This window comes from Magallana gigas, chromosome 1 (assembly GCF_963853765.1).
Source record: "Magallana gigas chromosome 1, xbMagGiga1.1, whole genome shotgun sequence".
Classification (NCBI taxonomy): domain Eukaryota; kingdom Metazoa; phylum Mollusca; class Bivalvia; order Ostreida; family Ostreidae; genus Magallana; species Magallana gigas.
In genome coordinates, this window is record NC_088853.1 from 35491145 (window position 1) to 35518487 (window position 27343).

The 27343-nt window shown below is 34.5% G+C and overlaps 1 protein-coding gene across 1 annotated transcript; it reads right to left on the bottom strand.

Moving 5' to 3' along the window:
• Positions 1-1882: 1882 nt before the first annotated feature.
• Positions 1883-3533, bottom strand: LOC136273724 (uncharacterized). The gene is made up of 4 exons (XM_066078991.1): positions 3417-3533; positions 2797-3108; positions 2391-2696; positions 1883-2303 (listed from the first exon to the last, which is right to left on the bottom strand). Exons 1-4 carry the CDS (start codon positions 3439-3441, stop codon positions 1996-1998), a joined length of 951 nt encoding a protein of 316 aa, XP_065935063.1. The 5' UTR covers positions 3442-3533; the 3' UTR covers positions 1883-1995.
• Positions 3534-27343: the final 23810 nt, after the last annotated feature.

Consider the following 27343-nt stretch of genomic DNA (forward strand, 5'->3'; position numbering starts at 1 on the left):
CCGCTGACAAGACTTATTTCTTGAAAATAATAGAAAAATTCAAAGTAATGTATGCATACGCATTGTTTTTCAAGGAAACTTATCAAGAAACACTATGAAAATAGTCAGATTTTATATAATACGAGTAACTAAGATATTTCTATAGTCTCATGTATTCCTACCCCAGAGTTTAATATAGCCTCGTTCAAGTAAACGCTCGGCTTTCTCCATAAATCTCCGACAGAGATTGCTTGTTGCTTGTCGGAGATTAACGGCGACAGCCGAGCGTCTGGTTGAACGAGACTAGAGTTTGATATCAATAGTGCTTGGTTCCATAACATTTTTAGAATTGCTTCGATTACTTAAACATAGTTTGAAATCTTTCTTTAAATATTACACAACATGATTCAATTCATATGATAAAAAAGTGCGTAATTCAAACACAGACTAGAAACTAATTGCCCTGCAAGATAAGTTGATTTTAAAATAAATGATAATCGATAAAATCAACTCCCGTCAGTACTTCAGTACTTTGATTATATATAATCTTATTTAGAGGCAGTTAGATGAAGTGACAATTCAGTGCAATTCAGTATTTTGTTTATTATTTGTTTCTTTAAGGATTCCAGGTGACAATATACCAGAACAGTGTTATGATAGTAATGTTCTGAATGATAAAAAGCTAAAGTGATTAAAATTAATGTGCATGAACATTTTGTATCCATTGAATGAGTATAATGTGTAAATTGAAATGATTTTTATTTATTAAATAAACTGTCAGAAAGAATAAGAGTTGTTCAACACTTCAGAGAATGTTATTGATCAGCTGTTCATCAATGTGTCAAATAAAAAATTTCAGTTTTATATATTTTTTAACCTGTGCAGTTTTGATTTTGAAAAAAAAAATCAAATCAGCTGTAAACAATCAGTCTTACTTTGTTTAGCTACAAGTTGAAAAAAGCCCAATTGTCGTCAGCTGAGTGAATTGTAAAGTTGCATGTAATTGTTTGTGAGTACAAATGCTATGAACTGAATTTGATCGTGTAGATTGAACTTCCTTATGAAAAAGATCAACTGACATTAACCTTATAAATGTACGTTGTGTAAACCACTGAATAAATACATTTACACAATAGAACATTTACTTAGTTCATTACAAAAAAACTGCATATCTATTCTTCATAATTAATAAATCATCAAAGATCCCTATTGTCGAGAACACCGGCTACACGTGTTTACATGAAATACAGCGTCTGACGAGCGCTAATAGGACGCATTCACACCCATACGAAAGATGTGTTTTGCCAAATGTTCGTATATTCTCCTTGTTGCTTATTGATAGATACACATATGAGTTTTTCGTGGTTAAAGGGGGATGGTCACGGTTTTGGTCAAAAATTATTTTTCCGATTTTAAATGTTTACAATGCTTCAGAAAGGCATTTTTTTTAGTTTACCGAAATTTGAGTTTCATATGTTGAGTTATATGCGAGTTACAGAGCTTGAAATTCTTTGCTATTTAAACAAAGCGTTTGTCTACATTTTGAACGTTGAAGTAAAAATTTCCGTTTAAAACCTAAAACGAACGTGTTTAACATTAGGAGTTGACAAATTGTACATCTATGCTTAAAATGAATAAAAAGATAGACAAATAAGCTGGAAAAAGAGTTTTTACTGGTATATTGAGCCTATGTAAACAAAATCAGGGCACGCGCCTTGTTTACATGACAAAGAACTGTGAGTCCTGTATCTTGCTTATAACTCTAAGAATGACTTTCAAATTTAATTTGATAATTAGAAATGCAATTCTAAAGCACTGTAAATAATAAAAACATAAAAATAAAATTTGACAAAAATCGTGACCATGACCTTTTAAGAGGCGGGACATATATTATGACATCATTTCTCGTTATCCTTTCATTGGCATACCAAAGCGATTTGTAGCCTTTTTTGAAATCTGTTCGGCAGGTGGACATGTATTTAAGCGTAGCACAACACATGTAATTGATTTAAAATGCTAAGCTTTGATATTAAAACACGATTTACCTCTCCTGACAAGGTAGGCACTCTTGGTTATCATATCTTCTATTAGATCTTTTCTTCCCTCTATCCTTTCTATTGCCCCAAAAAGCTTTTCGCAAGTATCGTGTCCTTTCGAGATTAGGATTTTCATCAGCTTTGAAATTTTGCGAAACCTATCGCTACAACGGTCAATGTCAGAAACATCTGATCCAGTAAGCACATGTCTCATTGTAGTAAGAATAGCTTCTTGTAGTTGAGTTTGCAGAGTAGTGAAACTACGTTGAATGCATACTGCGTACTCGGCTGCAAATGATCGATGCTTGGTTAAAAATGTGTACTTCAAGCATGCATGTATCAGAAAACAAATGATGAAGCAATAGATATACATACATAAGTATTGTACTGGTTGTCTATCAGTGCTCAACGACTCCAAAAGTGATGTATAATTCAATGACTCCAATAGACACAAAAAAGGTGCATTCAGCTGTTTTCGTTTCAAAACATCTAGAAGATTCTCCATCCGGTTATACTTTTTCAAATCGTCGGTTATATCATCGTGGTCATTAACAGAGATTTGACCTGCTTGAAACATTTCATCTGCAATATCACGAGGTTCAAGAACATTGTTTAACAGATGAAAATGTTTTCGGAGCAATTCATCCGAGACTGGAAAGGGAGGGATTTGCTCTTTAGAACCTGAAACATCGATACAATTATTGTAAAAAAAAAAACAACAACATAACAGTTATTCAGAAACAAAAAGAAAACAAAAACAAAACTACGTTAATAACATTACTTTTGGAAGCTTTATGAGTCTCATATCTCATAAACTTTCTAATTTCCTCAGTGATATGGCGATGCTCAAACGTGTGATGATGGTGAGGCAACTCCAGCATAAACGCAACGAACTCCTTGCATCTTCTTTTCTTGATCATAAGTTTTAAGAATTTTTCAGTTCTAAAATACTCATGAACTATCAGAACATACCCTTTGAGTTCTTTTTCTGTTAGTAAATTTATCTGAATAAAGTCATCTTGAAAATATTCAAAATTTAAAGTTTTCTTCAAAAATATAAACAATCTTCCGACAGCAAGCTCAGCAAGGCAGTCTAAAATGTATAACGTTAAATATATCAGGATAATGAAATGTGATACTATTATTATTAGGAGAAAGAAGCTCCGTTTTAGCATTATTTGTCTCGGTTACACTGTAATAAAATATAAACAAAGTTGAGCATGTAATGTAACTGGCAATATTTTTTTAAAAACACACTTTGAAGTCAATTTGAACTTATGTTTAAAAGAGTAAGCTTTGATATATATATATATATATATATATATATATATATATATATATATATATATATATATATATATATATATATATATTTATATATATATATACACAATGAAATACCATCAACTCTTGAAGTAGACTGCATATTGGCATCGACTGAGCTGTTCTTAAAATTACATCGTTATTGGTTTATGTCAGGTGCGTTTACAGAGCCGGAAGTCCCAGAGCGTTAAACCTGTAATTAAGATTTTGCTTTGATATATATATATATATATATATATATATATATATATATATATATATATATATATATATATATATAAAAACAATGAGATACCATCAACTCTTGAAGTAGGCTGCATATTGGCGTCGACTGAACTGTTCTTAAAATTACATCGTTATTGGTTTATGTCAGGTGCGTTTACAGAGCCGGAAGTCCCAGAGCGTTAAACCTGTAGTTAAGATTTAACAATGAATGATGAAGTATTTCTCTTCTTTTACCTTTCATATCTCGATGGATGTCCAATGACATATTTATTAAATGATTGCGATGCACGATTGACCCAGAGTAAAATATGTAAGAAGACCGATATAAGAAGGTACATTGCTCTAATGTTTACATATACATATACTTTATAATTGGGCGATTTTATTGATCAAAAACTAGGTCAAGTTTAGGTTTATGGTTTGCTAAAAGTTTCATATCTGTTAGAATCCAGTTGGGTGGTTTGAAGGTTTAGCACTAAATTGAAAGTTAGTTTAGAAAAATGGCTGCCATTGCACTAGGATACTGGATTTGTTCTTGGAATTTGAAGAAGATAATTTTTGATCTGCATTTGCATGAAAGTCTTTACTCTCTACTAAACAGTGCAGACACTTTTTTTTCCTGGCAAAACCCAAATATTAGGGTATTCTGCGAACCCATTGCAAAAATGGCTCTTAACAACATATCAATATAATGGAAACGTTCTGCCATGAAAAACTATTAATATTCATTTTTTACACGTATATCAATAGAGATCATTTGGTTCACTCAAAACGTACGAAACAAGTTAAATTTGCCACTGGTTTAAAGTGAAATATGCACTAATTACGTGGTCTTGACTCAAAAGCCAGACAAATCTTGTTCAGCCGTTGTTGAGTTGCCAGCAATGAAATAGACAGGCGAACTTATTACATGCATTCAATGTGTACTAAAATAAAGTGTTATGAGCAGATCTTTCAATGAATTCTTTTTCTTTTTATTCATCAACCACTTTGAAAGTTTTTCGTTTGCCTGTTGTAAATTGCAAAGGGTAGTTTTCAGTGTTAGTATTAATGGAATCGCTGCGGTCCACATTATTATTTGGTCAGTACTATATGTATTATCATAGATCCTTTGAGACATATAACAATTGTGTTTAACGTTAGGACGATACCCTTATGCTTCACTGAGTTCATTCTTTGACACATGTACCACACTCGAGTATCAACAACTTTCTTTTAAACACCTGTCTTTCCGACATCTTAAAAGGATTTAAAACCCCCAAAACCGCACTCAAAGGTGGTTTTAGGTTTCCTGGAAACTTTATTGTGATCGGCTTCGGCCGATCACTGTTGTGTCTATATGAGGCATCCGGCAAATGCTTCTACGTGCGCATACATTCCGCTTGCATAAGAAGTTCTTATTAAAACTTGAAGCTTTGGTTTAGTACTTATATAACATTTTACTCAGTTTTATTTCAATTCATTTACCTTAAGAGATGCAAACATACATTAAATACAGTTCGATCTGTTAATTTTGTCTCACGCGTAAGAATTTCGATCGAAAGATTCATCTATTCAGTAATGCAGTTGACCTCGATGAACTGACCAAGATGCTCCATGAACTGACCTTGATCTATTGATGTTGCATAATAGTAGCTAGGAAGACGGCTTGATTTATAAACAAGGTTACGTTATAATGCGACCTCAATAGCAAGTTTTGATGGCATTTAATGTTTTCAGTCGCATTTTAATTATTTTTATACAACTCTTTCTTTGTATAAGTGTTAATGCTCTTTGAAGAGCCCTACTCAGTATTCTGAAGAAGAAGAAGAAGATATAGTGACATTTAATAATTACGTTAAAAATATAAAACTAGAAAGGAGTTTACGAACGGCTTTCCCAAAATTTAATTCAAAATGAAATTCATTTACGGTTTATAATGATGAAATTATGGTGTACAGATTCAAAATATTCTGTATTTTGTAAAAATACAATACTTTTATAATTATTTTATATCAAACTGATCATGTTGATTGCTTCTAGCTATCTATATATCAATATTGCCGATCGTTCCTTTAAAAGGAATACTTGTTTCAGTTAAAAGCCAATCAATACTAAAACTAGTTGTTAGTTAAAAACTAGCCAGATTTGCAAAAAAATGAAAAGTTTGCAAAACCGACCTAAAACCTAAACTAGTTCTTGATCAATAAATTCGCCTATAGTCAACAAGAAATCATCAAAATACTCTCCCGACAATGGCGTCGTTATTTTAAGTTGTAAATAGGAATTTACTTGTGTCTATGAAATTATTAGAATTATTATTGACAGTACAATTGGTAACCTCGTCATTAGAATGCTCACAGAACTTGCTGATTTATTTAAGGTCTTCTGTTCGGAAAGAGACCTATTATAAAGGTTTTCCGTTTTCAATGGAAGACCTTCTTGTTATTGCTTTGATACGCTCTTAAAATTCCCGATAATGTTTGTAATCCACGCATTGTCGAGATTTTTGGCTCCAAACTCCCGAAGCGAGGGTCTTCGTAACTCAATCGTTAGAGTGGTGGACTTGTGCTTAGGGGACCTGGGTTCAGTCTCCGAGTGCCGAATGTTTTTTTTTCTTCCTAAACTCTGTTTTTGTTTAACGACTTTAGTTTTAATATAAAGAATCTAATGTTTTCTGTTTATTTTTTATCATAAATAAAATTAAGAGCGGCTTTTTTAATACAATTATAGAACTTTTTTCTGTCAGCAGCTCGCTTTTTTCAGACGCTCTTGGCATCGCCGGCACCAAAGACATGCCGCCAAAACACTCCTGCAATTCGACCGCATTTGAGTTCGCTGGGTCGCTTTGCCAGCATCACAGAAATGTCGCTATCACAATGATTGTATGCATATAACATTTAGCGATACATCCACGTGTTAAGTATTCTACATGGCTTTAAGAGGATTATTAAGTATGTTTTTACATATATAGATGCATGCATGCATGTATATAAGCGTTTTTTGACATAAGTTGCTTATATATTGTGTATGTGTTTGTGTATGTTACAGATAAAAATATATCTATATCATTCTTTATGGGCAGGTATATGTCAATTTGAGAGTTGTTGCAATGTTTGTGCTTATTATATTTTTGTGTATCTATGCAATGTGTATCGTTCCAATCCTCTCAAATTATCGTTAATCTGTATTCCACCTGTATCTCAAGCGACTGTTTAGTGCGCGGCCAGCGCGCTAGGTTCCGTTCGTCATCGAAAGCAAGATTTTAGTCTCGCCTAGATGGCCGAGTGGGTAGCGTGGTGGCCGCTCACTGCAAGCAAAATGGGTCCCAGAGGTCGTGAGTTCAAGCCTCGGTCGGGGCGAAAGTATATATATATATATATATATATATATTTGCTATACCCGTTGAACAAAAATTGCATGGAACAAAAATTCTGTTAAATGATAATCAATAACGCTGTAACCTTAGCAATCGAAGGAAATTAACAAATTGTATATGAATACTTTGAAAAAATTAACAAACTTTAAAACATGAAATGTGGCTTTTTTTTTTACAAATATTATAACATGTAGACTCAATGACTCAATAAGTTTTCGGTATTTTGAATCACGCGTGTACGATATGCGTATTACTGGTACATATAGCCATATAAATAAACAATTTAATTTTAAAAGTGTTTTGTGTACCTGCAATTGCAATGCTAGCGCTATTAGAGTAGAACAATGTACATGATGAGCGCTGGTTCTGCTCGTTCTACAAACAGCAAATGTAAAACAAAGTATAAGGATGTTATTCTTTAACCAAAAAGTATAGCTTTTCTAAAAGCTTGCATGACAAGACAAAAGTATATCATGGGAATCATGATATATATATATATATATATATATATATATATATATATATATATATATATATATATATATATATATATATATATATATATATATTTATATATATATATATATTCACTTTATGTATTCATTGAATACCATTTAATTGCAAAACTATATTTTGACGCAAACTCCAACTGGCTTGGATCCAAAAAAGCATATCTACCACCAAATTTTAACGTCTACCATATCTAGATGGTTTATCACAACTGAAAATATGTTTTAAATTAATTTTATATTAATAACTTATAAGATAATGTCAATTTTTTGACATCATATCACAAGTGTTTAAACACCTTATGTGTAAGCTTTTACTCTGATGCAGGCATATACATTTTTTGGCAAATATTTTTTGGGGTACTATTTCGGGCTGGTTTATCTAAAATCAACATGGGCTTTTAATTGATTAAACAATAAATACATATAAAAACATTCAATAATTGTTTATAAACATGTATTACACGTAATGAAATACCAATATGTAACCAATTACTTTGGTGTAGGCATTGTTTAAATTTATTTGCAAAATCGTTGTTTTCAATTGCTATTTATCGCTGGTTTATCGAAACTGAAAGTAGGTTTTTTGAAAAGTAATTTTACAATTATGATAACAATAATCAGATTGATTTGATTTACAATTTACCGGCAGTATATCACCGGTGTTGAAATACTAAATGTATAAGCATTTACCCTGGTGCTTACATTTTTAGATTATTGGCAAAATGATTTTTGATTACTATTTAGGGCTGGTTCATTGAAAATGAAAGAATGTTTTATTAATTTTTACAATTATAACACACAAGATAAATTTCAAAAATACTTTCAATATGTATCAAACGTCGTGTTGAAAGATCAAAAATGTAAACAGTAACTTCTAAAAGTTCTTTTAAATGCGGCACCTTACAAAGAAAGGAAAGAAAAATCCTTGGCGGATTAAGATGTACAAATATTCTTATTATACAATTTTGTATTGATGACAGAAGTAGCTTATATTTCCATTCTGAAAAGATTTATATTTCAAACTTGTGTTTTGTGGTCTTTGACTTTATTGCTGAAAGCAACAGTGAGATGCTTTCAATCTATGCACGTTAGCTGTTGTACGAAAGGCTGGGCTTGCAAAAGTCACGGTATAGTCCGTCTAAACTTATTAATTCAAGCAATAGATTGTAATTTTTGCAAAGTTCATACTTTGAACTTTGCAAGAAAATTAATTTAAGTTACGGTAAATTTGTAATTTTATGAAATCTACGCAAACTGAGCTTATGCTACTTTTTCAGAAAGTGTCAAAAAATTTCCAACTAAGCCACCAGGTATTAATTTCACAATTGCTAGATCCTGTTCAAAAATTGTTGTGGAAGACAATTTTCTGAATGGATACACGTATATTATATTTCACATCTGGATAACCTAAGCAACTAAATTTCGAACAGATTCAAACTGCAAGTATATACTTTTATGAAAATTAATTTTAAATCACAATAAATATACAAGACATAAATATATATAAATATATATATATAGAGAGAGAGAGAGAGAGAGAGAGAGAGAAAGAGAGAGAGAGAGAGAGAACAGATACCCTACCTCCACTGGTCATCGCAATTGATCTGTTGTCGACATATTCCTTGTTCTATCAGCGGGGCAGCGGTACAGCTAATATAAGCATATTGATTTGCTGTTTTTGCGCACGCATTAAAAAACAAGATTTTAAGATAATATATCCAAGGGTATTTTTTATTTTTAAAAGACGAGTGATCTTGATCAGTTTTAAAAGGTCTAAAATGCCTAACTAAGTGGTACTAAATGACGAACTAGAAGCTCTTGGTAGGTATCGCGTTACTGTTTTGTTTTAAAGTCATTGTTCATATCAACGACATTTAAAGGGCATTTAATTATCAATGAAAAAATTGCCTTTGTTTAATTCACAGGAGCAATGTTTGATGATCGTACAATATAACATTTTTCACTGACTAATCGACTGTTGATTTATGCATGCATACATGTAATTACATGTATTCCTGTAGACCACTGCTTGAGAACGAAAAGCTCCATACTAATATTAAACTATTTTTTTCTTATACATTCAATTTATTTAAAATATGGAACAGAAAACCAGTGAGCGTTATGTCACCAAGTGTTGAGGCGAAACAGCTAGATTATCACCGGACCGTTGTTAATTATACGGTCACCATTGTTGACTTGTTCTTTGTTCTTCTGAAATCAACAAAAATCATCTCTTAAAGAATTAAAAATACCAGACCGAAAATAATAATAATTTAAATGTGATTATTATTAATTAGCCCGATAATTGCATGTGTCTTCACAAAAATGACACCACCATTACTCTCTAGACACGCGATAAGGTAAGAACACAATGGATGCTGATTTTTAAACTGATATACATTCTTAGAAAATATATGAAATTTTAATCTTTAAAGAGTACTGTTCACATATATGCAAAAACTGCAGGAAATACTAGTAGACTAATTGTTCTTGAACAATTAGAGGTCTTTCCACCTCATTGTTTTTTATGTTTGAAATAAAATGCCTTAATAAAATAAAGTATTTTTTCTGCGTTACTTCATAAAAAAGTGTCAAACGATTAAGTTTGCAAATTTTTATTGCTTGACCTTGACCTTTGACCTTTATGTCATTTTGATCTGACAAGGTAGACAGTTCAATACCAAGTGGTCCGATGTATCTATAATTATTGATTCAAAAATAATTGGTGTTTTTATTAAATGTTCGAAAATTTCAGGGGCAATAACTGCTAGAAAGAGACTTTGGACCCTTTCGGTATGAATGAATTCAAGGAGCGTCTAAGTGTACTGAATACATTGGTAAAGGTTTCAAGTCTCTATCTCTAACGGTTAATGAGGAGTAGCGATAACAAGCATTTTGTATAATAGGGGCAATAACTCTATAATTGTTACATTGTAAGGGTCAATGGGTTATATTTTAAAATGTCTTATGATGTCCCACTACATCCATGAAAAAGTTTGTCTCTACCACCCTCAAAAAAAGAGATCTAAAAACTCATTAATCAACGGATTTCCAAATGACCTTGACCTTTGACCTTTATGTCATTTTGTTTGGCCAAGGTAGACGCTTCCATCACAAGTAGTCCGAAGTCTACATGATGAGTAATAAAAAAGTTGGAAGTGATTTTAAAGAAATGTAAACACTTTCAGGGGCAATAACTACTAGAAGGGGGCCTCAGATCCTTTCAGTATGATTAGATTGAGGAACCCTCTAAGTGAAATGAAGGCATTGGTAAAAGTTCCAAGTCTCTATCTCTTATAGTTTCAGAGGAGTAGCGATAACAATCACTTCGTAAACAAAGGGCAATAACTTTGTAAGTTCTGGGAGTTATCACGCAAAGGGTCATTTGGTAACATAACTTTTAATGGTCAATTACATAAAGAAAAAATGGTTTCAATATCTCTAGAAACAAAAAAGCTGTCCCTGGAAAAAAAGAGAAGAAAAAAAATAATAAAAAACATAAGAACTAGTAGACTAATTGTTCACGGAACAATTAGAGGCCTTTCCACCTTCCATAATGATTCAAAAAAATTCCCGAAAATGTTGATAATTATTGAGTAATTAGAGAAAAATCAATTTACGAACAAAAAAAAAGTAAAAAAAAAAATGGGTTCCGCACAGTGGTATCGATCCGAGTACCCTTAGATTCCTAGGCGAGAGTGTTGCCACTACGCTATTTCGCTTGTTAGCTGATAGAAGGTAAAACTTGTTGAGTTGTGTAGTGAATTTGGATGATGATAGAAAGAAGAGACGAAGCGTTCTTCTGTCCATCTAAAATTGATACCCAACGCTGAGGAACCTTTAGAATAGATAGGGGCTTAGCGATTGGTTGGGAGGGCAGTATTTGTTCACCAGTTTATTCATAAAAATCAGTGCTGCTTGTAAACAATGTGGCCGGATAGCGTTGACTAAGAAATCAACAGGTCAGGTCAAACTCTGGTCGCCGGCGGGTATTTGAAGGTGTGGGAACGTCACTTTTGCTCAGCTGATGCGAATTCTCCCTGTGATTTGAAATGCACGTGCTTATAAATCTACTAACTGTCATGCATTCGTGGATTACAAGTACGGAAAATCGGAACTGAATTAAGGCCAGTCATGTATTTCAGCCAAGTCGGGAAATAAACAAACTGAAAGAAAATGTAAATTTAATTCATCTAAAATCGGGGTCTGGGAAGGAAGAGTTATCTTTCGTTGCACTTCAACACAAGTCGTCACAGGTTGCCGATAGAAATGTAAACAAAGATTTTCAGTGAAATTTGAGCATGAATTTATTAGATACAAATATCGAAGCGTTGAAATTTCGTTTCTCGGGACCATGGTTCGATGCCGCTGAGGTGGATAACTTTCATCAATAGGGTTCATTTCGTTTGAAATTTGGCAGGCAATTAGATTCAGGTGTGAGGAACAGTCCCATGAATTTTCGCCAAGTTCTACAGAGTTTTACTGGAGCTGGAATTTTTATTTGGAGGCGTAGTCTAAAACGCGGTCTGGAGTCAAATGGCAGGCAGTGTTTCACCTTTTTAAAAAATTCTGACAAACAGTTGTAACACTTTTTTAAGGTTTTATTTTAAAAAGGAATATCAAATTTCAAGTTCAAATATCGAGGGTCATGTTCATATAAGAAATCAATCCTTGTAAAAAAGAAATGGGGGGGGGGGGCAAATTGTTCATATAACTGAACCTGATATATATGTTGCATACACTTATTACTCATTAGTTCTAAGAGGTCAAAGGTCAAGGTCAGGTCAAAGGTCAAGGTCAAACCTGAAAAAAGGGGGGGGGTGGTTTTAAAGAGCTTATTGCACATATAAATGAATCTGAAATGTATATGTAAAATATACTTGTAACGCATCAGTCCTTTAAGGTCAAGGTCAAAGGTCATGGTCAGGTCAAAGGTCAAGGTCGAAGGTCAAACCTAAAAATATAAGGGGTGGGAGTGTGAATTCGTGTTTAAAAGAGCTTTTTGTACATATAAATGAATCTGATATTATAGATGTTGCGGATACTTATAACACACCAGTCCTAAGATGTCAAGGGTTAAGGTCAAAGGTCAAGGTCAAAGGTCAAGGTCACACATTTAACAGAAAAAAAGGGGGGGGGTTATTTCTAATGTGTTTGTGAAATCAATGAAATTCAAAGGGGAATTACTGCCAGAAGGGGACGTTGGACCCTTTTGGGATCAATAGATTGAAGAAACTTCTAAGTGTGCTGAAGACATTGGTACAAGTTACAAGTCTCTACCTGTTATGGTTTCAGAGGAGTAGCGATAACAAGCGTTTCGTACAAAAGGGGCAATAACTCGCTAACTATTACAAGGTGGGAGCTGAAGGGCTACATTTTGAAATGTCTTAAGACGTCCTACTACATCCTTGATCAAATTTCTCTATATCACCCTAAACAAAAGAGATACGAAAACTCATGAATACACAGATTTTCAGATGACCTTGACCTTTGACCTTGACCTTTGGTGTAGCCAAAAAGTTTCTGGAAGCCATCGCAAGTGGTTTCGCGGCTCTACCTTTAGTCGTTACATTTTTTTTTTTTTCTCATGAGAATTAAAAAATTTGAGAGGCAGTCGTTCTAAGAGGAGACTGCGAAACCTTCTGTCTTTCGGCGAGATGCAACTACACTTCTGACCGACATCGTCCGCGAAGGTTTGCAACTTGCAAGTGTCGCGGCTTCAGAGGAGTAGCGATAACAAACTTTTACGAGCGCGCGTCAATAGTTACGAGACGTGTGGTGTTTTAAAGACGCAGGGTCAAATGCCCTCATCATGTTCCAAAAGCAGTAAGACGTGCATGATAGCGTTTCGATAAGTCGCGAAACAAAAATTTCACTTCGCTTACGGAAGAAAAATAATAATAAGAATAAAAAGAAACAGAACAATATCAATAGGCCTTTACACTGTGGTGTAAAGACCTAATAAAAAGAAACAGAACAATATCAATAGGCCTTTACACTGTGGTGTAAAGACCTAATAAAGAAGACGCGAGATCATCAATTTAGCCAAAATCTGAGTACGCATGCTAAACCGAGCATTTTGGCACAAATTGTTTTTACGTCGAAGGTCAAGGTCATCCGTTACCCCAAAAAGTGAAAAAGGGGGTTTACGGACAAGTCGCACAAGATATAATCTTGGAGTTCATGTCGAATGGTTCTTTATTGCCAGAGGTCAAGGTCAAAGGTCAAGATCAAAGGTCAAGGTCAACTTTAATGGGATAGGCCAGCGTCTGAAGATCACACACTTCTGCAATTTGACACTTTACCGATCCTAGTTGACCTTGACCTTTGACCTTGACCTTTGCTGCAGCCAAAATTGTTGTCGAAGCCATCGCAAGTGGTTTCGTGGCTCTACCTTGAGTTGTGTCAATTTTTTTGGTTTTTCGTAAAAATAAAAAAAATTGAGAGACAGTCGTTCTAAGAGGATACTGCAAAACCTTTCGTCTTTCGGAGATCTGCAACTACCCTTCAGGCCGACACCATCCGTGAAGGTTTCGAACCTGCAAGTTGCAAGGCTTCCGAGGAGTAGCGATAACAAACTTTTACGTGCACGGGTCAATAGTAACGAAACGCAAGGTGTTTTCAAGACGCAGGGTCAAATGCCCTCATAATTTTCCGAAAGAAGTACGGCGTGAATGAGAGTGTTTCGATAAGTCGCAAAACAAAAATTTCACTTCGCTTACGGAAGAAAAATAATAAGAACTAGTAGACTAATTGTTCATGGAACAATTAGGAGGTCTTTACACCATTCATTTGCCCTCTTGTTTTGTTCAAATCATTTGCGGGACATCTGTAAATTTGAAGGAAAAAAAAAAATGGGTTCCGCACAGTTGTATCGATCCGAGTGCCCTTAGATTGCTAGGCGAGAGTGTTTCCACTACGCTATTTCGCTTGTTTTCTGATGGAAGGTAAAATTTGTTGAGTTGTGTAGGTAGCAAGGGACAGTTTCGAATAAAGTCCCCGTCAGTATTTTTGTAAAATTGAGAGTTGCTGTACTTGAAGGCTTATGAGTGTTGCTAAAATTCATGAAATGATTTTTAATGATTATCATTAGTTAGAGGGGTGTCTCTTGTTGAAATTGATATGCAATATGTAGGCCCCTTATGTTAGGTACATGAGAATCAGAAGTAAAATGCGAAACCTGCGGCTATGACTATACACAGTGAAATTGCAAGTTACAGACGGGACTCAGCTGATGCGAATTCTCCTTGTGATTTGAAATGCACGTGCTTAGAAATCTATTAACTGTCATGCATTCGTGGATTACAAGTACGGAAAATCGGAACTGAATTAAGGCCAGTCATGTATATCAGCCAAGTCGGGAAATAAACAAACTGAAAGAAAATGTAAATTAAATTCATCTAAAATCGGGGTCTGGGAAGGAAGAGTTATCTTTCGTTGCACTTCAACACAAGTCGTCACAGGTTGCCGATAGAAATGTAAACACAGATTTTCAGTGAAATTTGAGCGTGAATTTATTAGATACAAATATCGAAGCGTTGAAATTTCGTTTCTCGGGATGATGGTTCGATGCCGCTGAGGTGGATAACTTTCTTCAATAGGGTTCATTTCGTTTGAAATTTGGCAGGCAATTAGATTCAGGTGTGAGTAACAGTCCCATGAATTTTCGTCGAGTTCTACAGAGTTTTACTGGAGCTGGAATTTTTATTTGGAGGCGTTGTCTAAAACGCGGTCTGGAGTCAAATGGCAGACAGTGTTTCACCTTTTCAAAAAATTCGGACAAACGGTTGTAACACTTTTTTAGGTTTTATTTTAAAAAGAAACATTAGATTTCAAGTTCAAATATCGAGCGTCATATAAGAAATCAATCCTTGTATACAAGTGTGTGTGTGTGGGGGGGTGGGGGGGGGGGGGGGAATTGTACATATAACTAAATCCGATATATATGTTGCATACACTTATTACTCATTAGTTCTAAGAGGTCAAGGTCAAAGGTCAAGGTCAGGTCAAAGGTCAAGGTCAAACCTAAATATAAAAGGGGGGGGGGGTGTTTTAAAGAGCTAATTACACATATAAATGAATCTGAAATGTATATGTTTGATATATTTGTATCGCATCAGTCCTTAAGGACAAAGGTCAAGGTCAGGTCAAAGGTCAAGGTCAGGTCAAATGTCAAGGTCAAACCTAAAAATAAAAAGGGGGGGGTAATTTTGTATTTGATTGTGAAATCAATGAAATTCAAAGGGGAATTACTGCCAGAAGGGGACGTTGGACCCTTTTGGGATCAGTAGATTGAAGAAACTTCTAAGTGTGCTGAAGACATTGGTAAAAGTTACAAGTCTCTACCTGTTATGGTTTCAGAGGAGTAGCGATAACAAGCGTTTCGTACAAAAGGGGCAATAACTCGCTAACTATTACAAGGTGGGAGCTGAAGGGCTACATTTTGAAATGTCTTAAGACGTCCTACTACATCCTTGATCAAATTTCTCTATATCACCCTAAACAAAAGAGATACGAAAACTCATGAATACACAGATTTTCAGATGACCTTGACCTTTGACCTTGACCTTTGGTGCAGCCAAAAAGTTCCTGGAAGCCATCGCAAGTGGTTTCGCGGCTCTACCTTTAGTCGTTACATTTTTTTTTTTCATGAGAATTAAAAAATTTGAGAGGCAGTCGTTCTAAGAGGAGACTGCGAAACCTTCTGTCTTTCGGCGAGATGCAACTACACTTCTGACCGACATCGTCCGCGAAGGTTTGCAACTTGCAAGTGTCGCGGCTTCAGAGGAGTAGCGATAACAAACTTTTACGAGCGCGCGTCAATAGTTACGAGACGTGTGGTGTTTTAAAGACGCAGGGTCAAATGCCCTCATCATGTTCCAAAAGCAGTAAGACGTGCATGATAGCGTTTCGATAAGTCGCGAAACAAAAATTTCACTTCGCTTACGGAAGAAAAATAATAATAAGAATAAAAAGAAACATAACAATATCAATAGGCCTTTACACTGTGGTGTAAAGACCTAATAATAATAATAAAAAACATAAGAAATACAAAAGGTCTTTCACCTGAAAGGTGGAAAGACCTAAAAAACATAAGAAATACAAAAGGTCTTTCACCTGAAAGGTAGAAAGACCTAATAACTAACTGATTTTATGATCAAATGATGCAACCAAAAAAGAGTGAAGATAGAATTTGTGTAAGACTACGCAGAAAAGATAATAAACAACAGAACTGAAGTCTGACCATTCCATTGTGGACATTTAATATTGTGATATTCGGTTATTTGTGTGATATTGTTTATGTGTGAAAATAAATCGGAGAGCACGTACAGGAGACTGTCATAAAAAAGACATCGAGAATGCCTAAAATAATGCCATGATGAATTGTAATATGACGAGTGACCGTGCGGGGCTTAATTGTGAACTATATGGTTTTTTGTGTGATATTGTTTATGTGTGAAAATAAATCGGAGAGCACGTACAGGAGACTGTCATAAAAAAGACATCGAGAATGCCTAAAATAATGCCATGATGAATTGTAATATGACGAGTGACCGTGCGGGGCTTAATTGTGAACTATATGGTTTGAACTTCACTAATTGTAAACTTTTGTCCAAGTCCATCTGTGCATGCATGTTGTGATCAAACTGCATTCAAGATTACCGATCTGCAGCAACAAATCATCACCGATCAGTTGAGTACTATTTGTCAAATGTCATTATGGTTGTTCATCATTTTTGTGTTTATTTTTGAAATTTATAAAATGTGTAAAATTTAAAATTAATAATTTTAACTTGTTTCCTTTATTTCTAATTTTGCTGCAACTGTTTAAGTTAAACATTTTTGTTAATCACCAGTAGAAGTTATTTGTAAATTGATTGAATAGCATAGTGCATGTATTAGTAACTCATTATTAAATGATTATTAGTGTTTATTAATTGTTTTTCTTATTTTGTAATATCTTTAAGTTGCAATGTTTATCTGTAAGCTTGCGGCAAATTTGCCGGAAGCTAATTTTCATACGAATTCTGAACTTGCCGCAAACAGTTTGCCAGAAGCTAATTTGCATACGAATTCTGAACTTGCCGCAAATTTGCGGGAACAGTTTGTCGCAAATTTGCAGCAACCTATCTGCAAATTTGCGGCAACTGTTTGCCAGAGGCCTTATATTTTGGTAAGGGAGGTTACTTTTATACGGACAGTCGAGTAGTTTTGGGCTACATATACAACGAAAGTCGACGGTTTCATGTTTACGTGGCGAACAGAGTTGACATTATCAGGAGAGCTACCATATCAAGCCAATGGAACTTTATTGCTACAGATTGCAATCCAGCTGATCAGGCAACCAGATGCCAGGGAGTTGAAAAAAATTGCCGACAGTATGTGGTTAGAAGGACCATCTATAATTCAGTGTCAAGGTAAAGACTTCTTGAGCCTGGTCAATCCAGGTGACGACAGAGAACGTAAGCTTAATGCTCTTTAAACTGTGTCCAAAAAGGAAGGCATTGGCTCAGAATGCCGAAAATTGGTGACAGTGGTAGATAACCTCAACAAGATGGCTAAATTGTATAAGAAACAGAGTACTACAAAACACCCTCTTAATTTTACACGGAAGCAGAACAATTTCTCCTGAGAACAATTCAACAGGAATGATACAACATTGAAATCAATTGTCTGCGCAGTGGCAAGGCCATACCAGAGAGCAGCCCCATCGAAAATTTCTATCTAGTGCTTGATAGTAAAGGAATATTGCGAGTTGGCGGACGCCTCGGATGTACAAATCTCCCTACAGGAGAGAAGACACCAGTGTCAGTGCCTGGGAAGCACCATAAAGCTAATCTACTTGTCGTGTACCACCACGAATCTATTCATCATCAAGGGCGATGTCTGACTGAAGGATCCATTCGATATGCAGGTTATTGGATTACGGGCTGAAAGCGTCTTATATCCTCCATCCTTCACAGATGCGTTTAATGCCGAAGATGCGTTCAAAACACCCAGGCAGGGCAGAATTTCAGAAAATGTCTGATCTCTCGGCAGAACGCCTCACATCAAGCCCACCAGTTAGGTATGTCGGAGTCGATGTATTCGGTCCATGGATCATGATGACCAGGAAAACAAGAGGATGCAGTGCAAATTCCAAACGATGGGCAGTCATGCTCTCATGTCTCGGGACACGAGGAGTGCACATTGAAGTCATTTAGGAAATGAGTTCCTCCTCCTTTATATATGCCCTACCAAGATTCATGCTATCCGTGGACCAGTCATTGAGTTCGGGTCAGATAGGGGAACTAACTTTATGGGAGCGACCGACGACTTAAGGATTAACACAATTAAAATTGAAGATGGATCTACCTACCGTCTCTTGTTGAACAGTGGAACTATATGGAAATTCAACGCCCCTTATTCATCACATGAGCGGTGCCTTGGAACGAATGAGTGGAATCGCCCGCCGCATACTTGAGGCAATGTTCAGCAGCTTTCTTGGCAAGTTTGTGCAATAATGAACTCAAAACCCCTTGCGGCAGTATTCTCAGATCCCGATTCACCAACCGACCTGTCCCCCGCCACAATACTTGCCAAAAAGACAGGTCAGCGTGTTGAGTGTTTTCCGCAATTTGGAGTTAGGTATCCGATCCATAATAGCCCCAGATTCAATGAAACTGGGTGCATTACAGATACGTATGGGCTTAATATTCAGTATACTTGGAAATAATTATCCTATTAAAGTATCAGTATGTAAGAGTGGAATGTATCCTTATTAATGACCTTTTCATTTTCTTGAAGAGTTCCCACTCCCTCTTTGCTTTTATTCTATATAAATTAATTACAAAATCTACACCGTATAAACATTGTTGAGCCTAAGTTGGCCCAACGTAGTCATGCTATCTGGGTATCTTCCTATGTATAAACTCGATCCCTATTGTGGCCCATGCTAACCCCAGGGGCCATGATTTATTTTACATATCTGAATCTATACTACCTGACGATGCTTACACACATGTTGCAGTTTTCCTGGCTGCTAAGTTTCTTAGAAGATTATAAAAGATTAACAATAAAATCTTATGTAAAAATTCGACCCCATTGTGGCCCAACCCAACCCAGGGGACATAGTTTTTACACCTTTGAATAAACACTACATGACTGTGCTTCCACACGAGTTTCAGATTTTCTTACTGACTATTTTCTGAGAATAAGATTTTTAATTATTTACTCTATATATTACTATGTGCTAATTGGAACCCTTCCCCTCCCCCCGATTGTTGTCCCAACCTACTCTCGGCAGTCATAATTTTCACAACTTTGAATCTTCATTTACTGGTAATGCTAACATATAAGTTTAAGCTTTTCTGACCAAACGTTTTAGGGGAAGATTTTTGAAAATTTCTCAAAAATGTTAAATACTTTCAAAGGAAATCCCCCTTGAAAAAAGGCGTGGTCTTTAATTTCCACAACTTTGAATCGTCTTTGTCTAAGTGTGCTTTGATTAAGCTTGATGAAAATTTGCCCAGTGGTTTTAGAGAAGATGCTGAAAATGTAAAAAGTTTACAAACAGACGGACAGAAAAAGCTCATTTTAGGTCCAGCTCAGATGGAGTAAAATAAACCTAATAAAAGAATAGTAAGGAGTAGATCTTAACAAGGACAGTAAGAAAATCAACAAAATAATATGTTTCCCATTAAATGGGGATACATAACTCGTTGTTTAATATGTCATCAATAATACTTATTAACCTTACTTTGAGACCTTCTAAATCATTAGATATCCTTAATTTCATAGGAGAGTTTTAGAAATAATTTTTTTCACTCTTATTCTTCAAAAAGATGCAAATTAATGATTTGTCAAGTAGCGTGGTGAGAGGTGGAGATCTGCGAAGAAAATGAACGGAAACTACAAATAATTGGAATTTTTCTACGTCCGAGGGGAACACCTCTGTCGAAAATTGCTGGATGGTACCAACATTTGGATATTGACCTACATATTTTTTATGATAAACCAGTATACTACATTCCATTTCAATATGTGTATCCTCTGCGAAGAAAATGAACGGAAACTACAAATAATTGGAATTTGTCTACGTCCAAAGGGCACAACTCTGTCGAAAATTGCTCGATCATACCCAAAATCGAATTTGAATTAGACATTTTTATAATAAAACTGTATACCAAATTTCATTTTAATACACGCATCCTTTGCGAAGAAAACGAACGGAAACTGTTAGTGGACCGACTGACTGACAGACAGTAGCAAAGCAATATGCCTCCATTCTTTGAAGAGGGGCATAATAAATATAATGTAAATCATATCATCCAAACAGAGGAATACAGGTTAAACAAAACGAAATTTGAGAAACAAATGATTTTATCAACTAATGAAGTACTCAAAAAGACTAATTAAAACATAAAACCGAAAATTCTTAGAACGAGATAAATTATCTACCCGTGCAACGGTAAAAATAAATCTTACTTGGCTTGTACACAATGACATAAATAAACAGGTACGCTATTCGATTTTTGTTTTTGATAAGATTTGTGTATTAAAAACCGATTTATAACCTCGATGAATTATTGAACCTTAAATTCCAAGATAGCAAGCTTACGTTGACCCAATGTAAAGCCAACATCATCGGTTACATTGGTCCATTGTGGGCAAATGATGTTTGCCCAATGCAATTAATGTTGGCCCCACATATTGGGTCAATGTTGGCACAATGTCGAATTTATCGTTTTTCAGTTATTGGCCCAACAGTGGGCCAACGTATGTTACATATGACCAACGTTGGCCTAATGTTGCTTCAACGTTGATCCAATATTAGTTTGACGTTGGCGTAATGTTTGGTCATTACATAATACAACTGCAATAAATTATTACAACAAAATATGAATTTATTTTGAATTTAGAAAACACAAATCATGATAAACATCCTTAGAATAAAATTACCGTCGATAAAGTGTTACGGCAATCATATTCTTACGGGGTAAATCTATATCCACACTTTTAAAGTTAGTTCCAAATAGTGAATGTCTCACAGTGTCCATTCCACTCCATTTCTGTTTTGAATTATAGTCTGTCCCAAGATATATCTGCCGCATATTTTCTTAACTTATTCGATATTTATAAATACCTCTTGGTTTAGACGATGTTCATTTAATAGTATGAAAAAAATCCAAAATTTCCCTTTTGAAACGCCCCCTCTAGCTTGTCGGGTACATGTATCAATACAGGGCTAAAAATAAAGTCTACGAGGATTTTCCATTCCCAAGGAGATTAAGACGCCCGGATGATAACGTTGACAAATTGCGCGAGGTGTCCCGAGTACTTCCGAATCGAGAAATGTCAACATTCACCATTATAAATTTCCTTAGGAAATTTGTTTTCGTTCCTGTAAATTTAGACGATGGAAAAATGATGTATGAATGAAGTTATCTTGGGAATTTTCCCTTTCATCGATTTCAATTGCACTTCTCTCACAGGTATGTGTATTTTAATTAAAAATCGTTCTAATGTGCAGCGTAAATATCTTGGGACAGACTATAGTTCTTGTTCCCTATTTTCACAGTCAATGAACAGGCTTTCAATCAACATTGACTAACAACAGGTTAAAGTCAAGTACCAGTGAACCAGACGATAAATAAGACTTTTTACCAATTGCTATGTTTGAATAAAAATAATCATTTTACGAGGCGGAGTACATATCGAGTAGGCACGCTTTCGCACAGCGTTTCATTTGTATTGTGACGTCATCTTTCTGCTTGGTTGACGCCTTGGCGTGATAGTTTCAACTGCCGATATTCAGCGAAATTTGTTGAAAATAGCTCGTTTGATGCGTAAAATTAATATTGTGGAATAAACATAAATGTCTCGAAGTATAAGCTATATTTAGGCCCGGGTCGAAAACGTGAAGAGGCTACAGCAAGCCTAGCCCTCTGTTACGTTTTCTTAACCCGCCTAAATATAGCATAATTGATATATTTCAAGACAGTAACCGTGTATTTTATATCAATAACCCTTAGTACATGATGTTAAATTTTTTTTTATTACTTTAATATGTCTGAATGTTTTAATGATACTATAAGGATCACCATTTCCGCCTTTGTCAAATACAGCCATTATCTGACAAATCTGCGAAATTGGGCATTCGGTCGAGGCGTGATCAAATCTATCATAAAGCCCTTCGGGCTTTATTGGATTTGATCACACCCCAACCAAAATTATCACCTCATAATACTCAAAGAATGATTCTTTATTCCTTATATATGTATTGATTAACATACAAGTTTACTCATTAAAACAAAGATAGAAAAATATGAATGCTTAATCTGATGAGCACTCTACTACTCTCACTTTTATAAAAATATATTATCTACAAGCTAGAAGTATATCTATGTAGACTAATGTTAAACAATGTGACCTGACTTTTTTCTTAAAATGTCTTCATGCTTCACCAAAGATCGGTGGTTTTATCAAATACTTGTATCAGATACCATTCGTTAATTTACATATGCCATAAGAAGTACCGGTGTAAATGTAAAAACCCTTAAAATTTTCGTGTCTTTCTTAAATAGTCCAATACAATGAACAAAAAAAAATGAACAACAAATAAAATACCAAATGGCATGTGTTGTGTTAGACGATCTGCAAAAGTAATAATTCATCAAAAGGATTTAAAAATGAATGGGCTTTTCCACTAAAAACATACCACAATTGAACTCTATTAGTTTGATTGTAAAAATACATGTACATTCCTCTTATTTGTAAACGTTAGTTGTTGTGAACCAGTTTCACTCCAGTAAATCGCGGAATATAATTTTAACCATGTTATTGCAATAATTCATTGACCAAATAGGACAAACTTAATCAAAATTACGATTATGGCATAAAATACACATGATGGCAATTTTGAAATTAATTTCAATTATATTTTGGATTCATTTAATTTCGTTTGTGGATTGTGGTTATTTGCTTAGCCGTTGAGGTATATTTTGGTGGATGTGTCGGTTTTCATTTTCAAAAGATAAACTAAATTTTATATAATCGGTCGAGAATGTAAATTCGTGAGTGGAAGCTACCCCCCCCCCCCCAAAAAAAAAATGATTAAAAATGTTAGATAAGGAATTTTTAAAGTTTTTAGGATGTTTGCTTAATTTCGGATAACATTGGTAAGGAGCAAATACATTAGTCTAAGCACAATTGTAAAATAAATTATGTAAAATCATACAAGTTGATAGATTAATAAACATACAAAATGGATGACAGAAATTAAAGGATGGCAAATGAACTGGTATGTATATATATATATAGCGCGCTATGAATTTCGTTTGCTCGACTCAGTGTGCTATTTAAACGACGATTACAACGAAAGAAACACAATGATTCAATATAAGAAAATCATTTAATATTTATTCGTTTGATGAGATATCGACGCTTCTGATTGGTTGAAAAATTTCTTTGATACCTGCATCAATAAATTTTTGCCGGATCTACTTTTCTCAACTGTTCTGATCTAACACTATTTATAGAACGGGAATTTCCAAGATAAACACTGTCAACAAAATGTAAAGTTGTGTGTGTTTTATTGTCAGCAAACAAAATGCAACCTTGTGAATGTAAAAACTTGAAAGTTTAACCTTCAAAAATAAACAGAACACATTGTTTGATTCACGAAATAGAAAATTAAGCGTCTTCTCACGATTTCGTCTGCTTGAGATCAATCAACATTTACAGCGAGGCTGGCTGTTCCTTTTCCAGGAATATTATAACGAACATATAGGCCTATAAACTTTCACGGTAACACTGCTGTTCAAATTTGGTAACGATAATTTTTAAATTTACCCACGTAAATGATCGGTCATCAGAATAAGCGTCGTAAAGAAAAGCTATGAGTAATGCATCAACTCCTTCGGCGCATTCCAAACGGCAGATATACCATTTAAGTACATACTGGCTACCCCACGTTTACAAAAGTCGCTTATACATACTATTCTTTGTCGACATATCAGCTATTTTCGTCCACGATCGCCTTTCCTTGGATTGTTATGTCCAGTTGCATATTCCAGCGATCTCACATGAAAACTTGTTTTATTACGAGTTTTTCTGCACAGTGAATAATATCACAAGCTATCGCATGTATTTTCCTTTCGTTTTCAATTCAGCCGGTTCAATTCACTATTTGTGTTTAATCCATTAAATTCAGCACAATAGCTCTGCATCAGCTGAAGGCGAATCCATTTTGAATACTGTTGCTGTTGTTTTGTATTCATACGCGCCGCTTCATATACATTATTTACATTTTTGATCAATGACACTTCACATTTTTTTTATTTGAAAATGTTTTATTAAATGATAAGAAATGAAGATAATAATTTTTCTATTGATCGACGTATCAAAGAAAAAATTGACCGGAAAACTTTTTCATCAATGCGCTACGCGCATTGATGAAGTTTTCCGGTCAATTTTTTCTTTGATACGTCGATCAATAGAAAAATTATTATCTTCATTTCTTAAATCAAAACGTAGCTTTAAAACGTCAAAGGACTTCAAAACACATGTAATTATTGCTACATGTAATTATTTCTGAAAAGGCGCTATTTAAAATTAATAACTATAGATTCCTCTTAAAAAAAACTTTCCTGGCGTGTTAAATAAGATAAACATTTGACTCTCTTTTGCATTGCATAGTTTATCTATCCTTTTATGAACAAATGCAAAGAATGTTGTCCTTAAATAGTTTTAACAGAAGATATGAATAATGCTCATATTCACATACTTTTTAAACCATAAAGCGTGCGATGTAGTACAGATATTGATGGTTATGTGCAATTTATAGTTACCTGTAGATACTAGATTATTTTTATTAACCATGTTATTTTGATATAAAGATTACAAAAATAAATGTAACGTCTGACTCTGAGCGTCACAACACTGGAGGGCATCCGTTGTGCACTTTTGTAGCCCAAAATATACCCTACTCAACAACATCGTTTGGCAATCATGTTTAGATGCCCTTGCTGATATGAGACGTGAATTAGTTTTGTTCCTATTCTGTAGGTTCTTTAGAAAAGTTAATATCTGGCTAAAGTAACCACGTTTTAGAAAATATCCAATCATTGTATATTTATATAATTAACGTACATCATTTATACATCTATACCAAATATGCCATTTGTTAAAAAAGAGAAAGCAGATGTACTAGATAATGAAGACGCATGGCTGATTGAATAGGGACTGCACTCGATTTTAAATCCTAACTCTCTGATCGCTTTCCTAACAGTAGATCACCTTTATTCAATAACCAGTGAAAAATTAAAAAAAATACAAAATCCTACGATAGTTAATTTACTTCTTTACAAAGGATTATATTAAATTAAAATTGCTTTCTCGAACTGAAAAAGACTGGCACTGTACACGGCCATATGATGTCGAAAAAAGATAATAATGTAACCAAGTGCAGAATTTGAACTAACTTAAAATACATAATTATCATTCATCTTTTAACGCTTTTCTTGATTGGAGAACACAAATCGAATCACGTGATGTTGAGATACACCTTGTTCCTATAAAGGAGCCATTTAAGATCATTGTAACGCAAATGATATATTTCGCAACATGTTGATTATTAAAGAGAAGGTTTTCTGGATGGCGGTAAGAATATTATGATTTTTAATAAGAATGCTAGAATTTTATAGTTTCACTAAATTTTAGAATATGAATTGACGAAAAGTTAATTCAAAGCTATTATGCAGCATCAGTTATATTAAAAGTTTAAAAATATTTATGGATGTCGCTGGTTTTATAAGATACCAGGCCATGCAGGCAAATCGAATACTGTGTTTAAATAAACTCAACCTTTTTTTACAATTCGAATGGCAAGATTTATGGGGGGGGGGGGGGGGGGGGGGTTAGTGATAAAACCGACTTATTGCAGAAATGTTATTTCGTTTTATATTTCAGTTGCTTACCTTTTATCCTACTGTATGTTGACCACCTTTTTTTGTTGTTCATTTTTGCATATACTTTGTTTCTGCCTTAACCTTCTCTTTAAATCTGAGATAAACACTAGCTGCATTATTGGATATTTAGAAGGAGAGGGCAGGGATGAAAAATATAAACTGAAATATATAATATATACGTGTACGTGGTCTTAATTTTGTTCGTTGCAGGTGACTGAAAAAAAAAACCTTAACATTATTTTTTTCAAACTTAGTGAAAATTTAAATTTGTATCTTTAGGTCAATTTTTCGATATGATTTGTATTATTGTTCCATTTTCGAAAAGAGACTGAACAAAAAACTATCGGGGGAGTCGCCATTAAACTACCCCGTTTTATGCATACATTTGTTATCCATATAGACGTAGAACATAAAAATCTGTTTTTTAATGTTTACAAATGTTTACAAATTAGTGTTTAAGATTTACTACCACTTTATCATGGTATGGAAATGTATAAAATTAAAACACGCAAGGTCATGTATCTTTATTTGCATATTTTAAAAAGAAGTTGTTTGGATCTGCCTGATGGTTGAATCGCACTACACTTACCACGATGAAGTTTTTTAGTCAACCCGTTTCTTTCCATCCCATTCTGGAATAGTCTTTCAATCAAAACTAAAATTGCAATAAATTATTTCATTCTATTTAATAGCATTTTGTATTAATCGATGTCCGATCCAAGGTATCTGCCTACCATATGTCATGGTCTCATTCTACGCATTTCGTTAATCAGTCTACCCGCATTCTTAGTTACCCCGTTCTGGAAAGTTCTATCCTGTTCTCTCACCAGTGGTGGTACTTCGCAAGCAAATGAGTATAAAAATGGTACTTCGCAAGCAAATAAGTATAAAAATGGTACTTTGCAAGCAAATGAGTTTAAAAAAAACCCCGAAAATCCCCCACTAAAGAAACGAATTGGC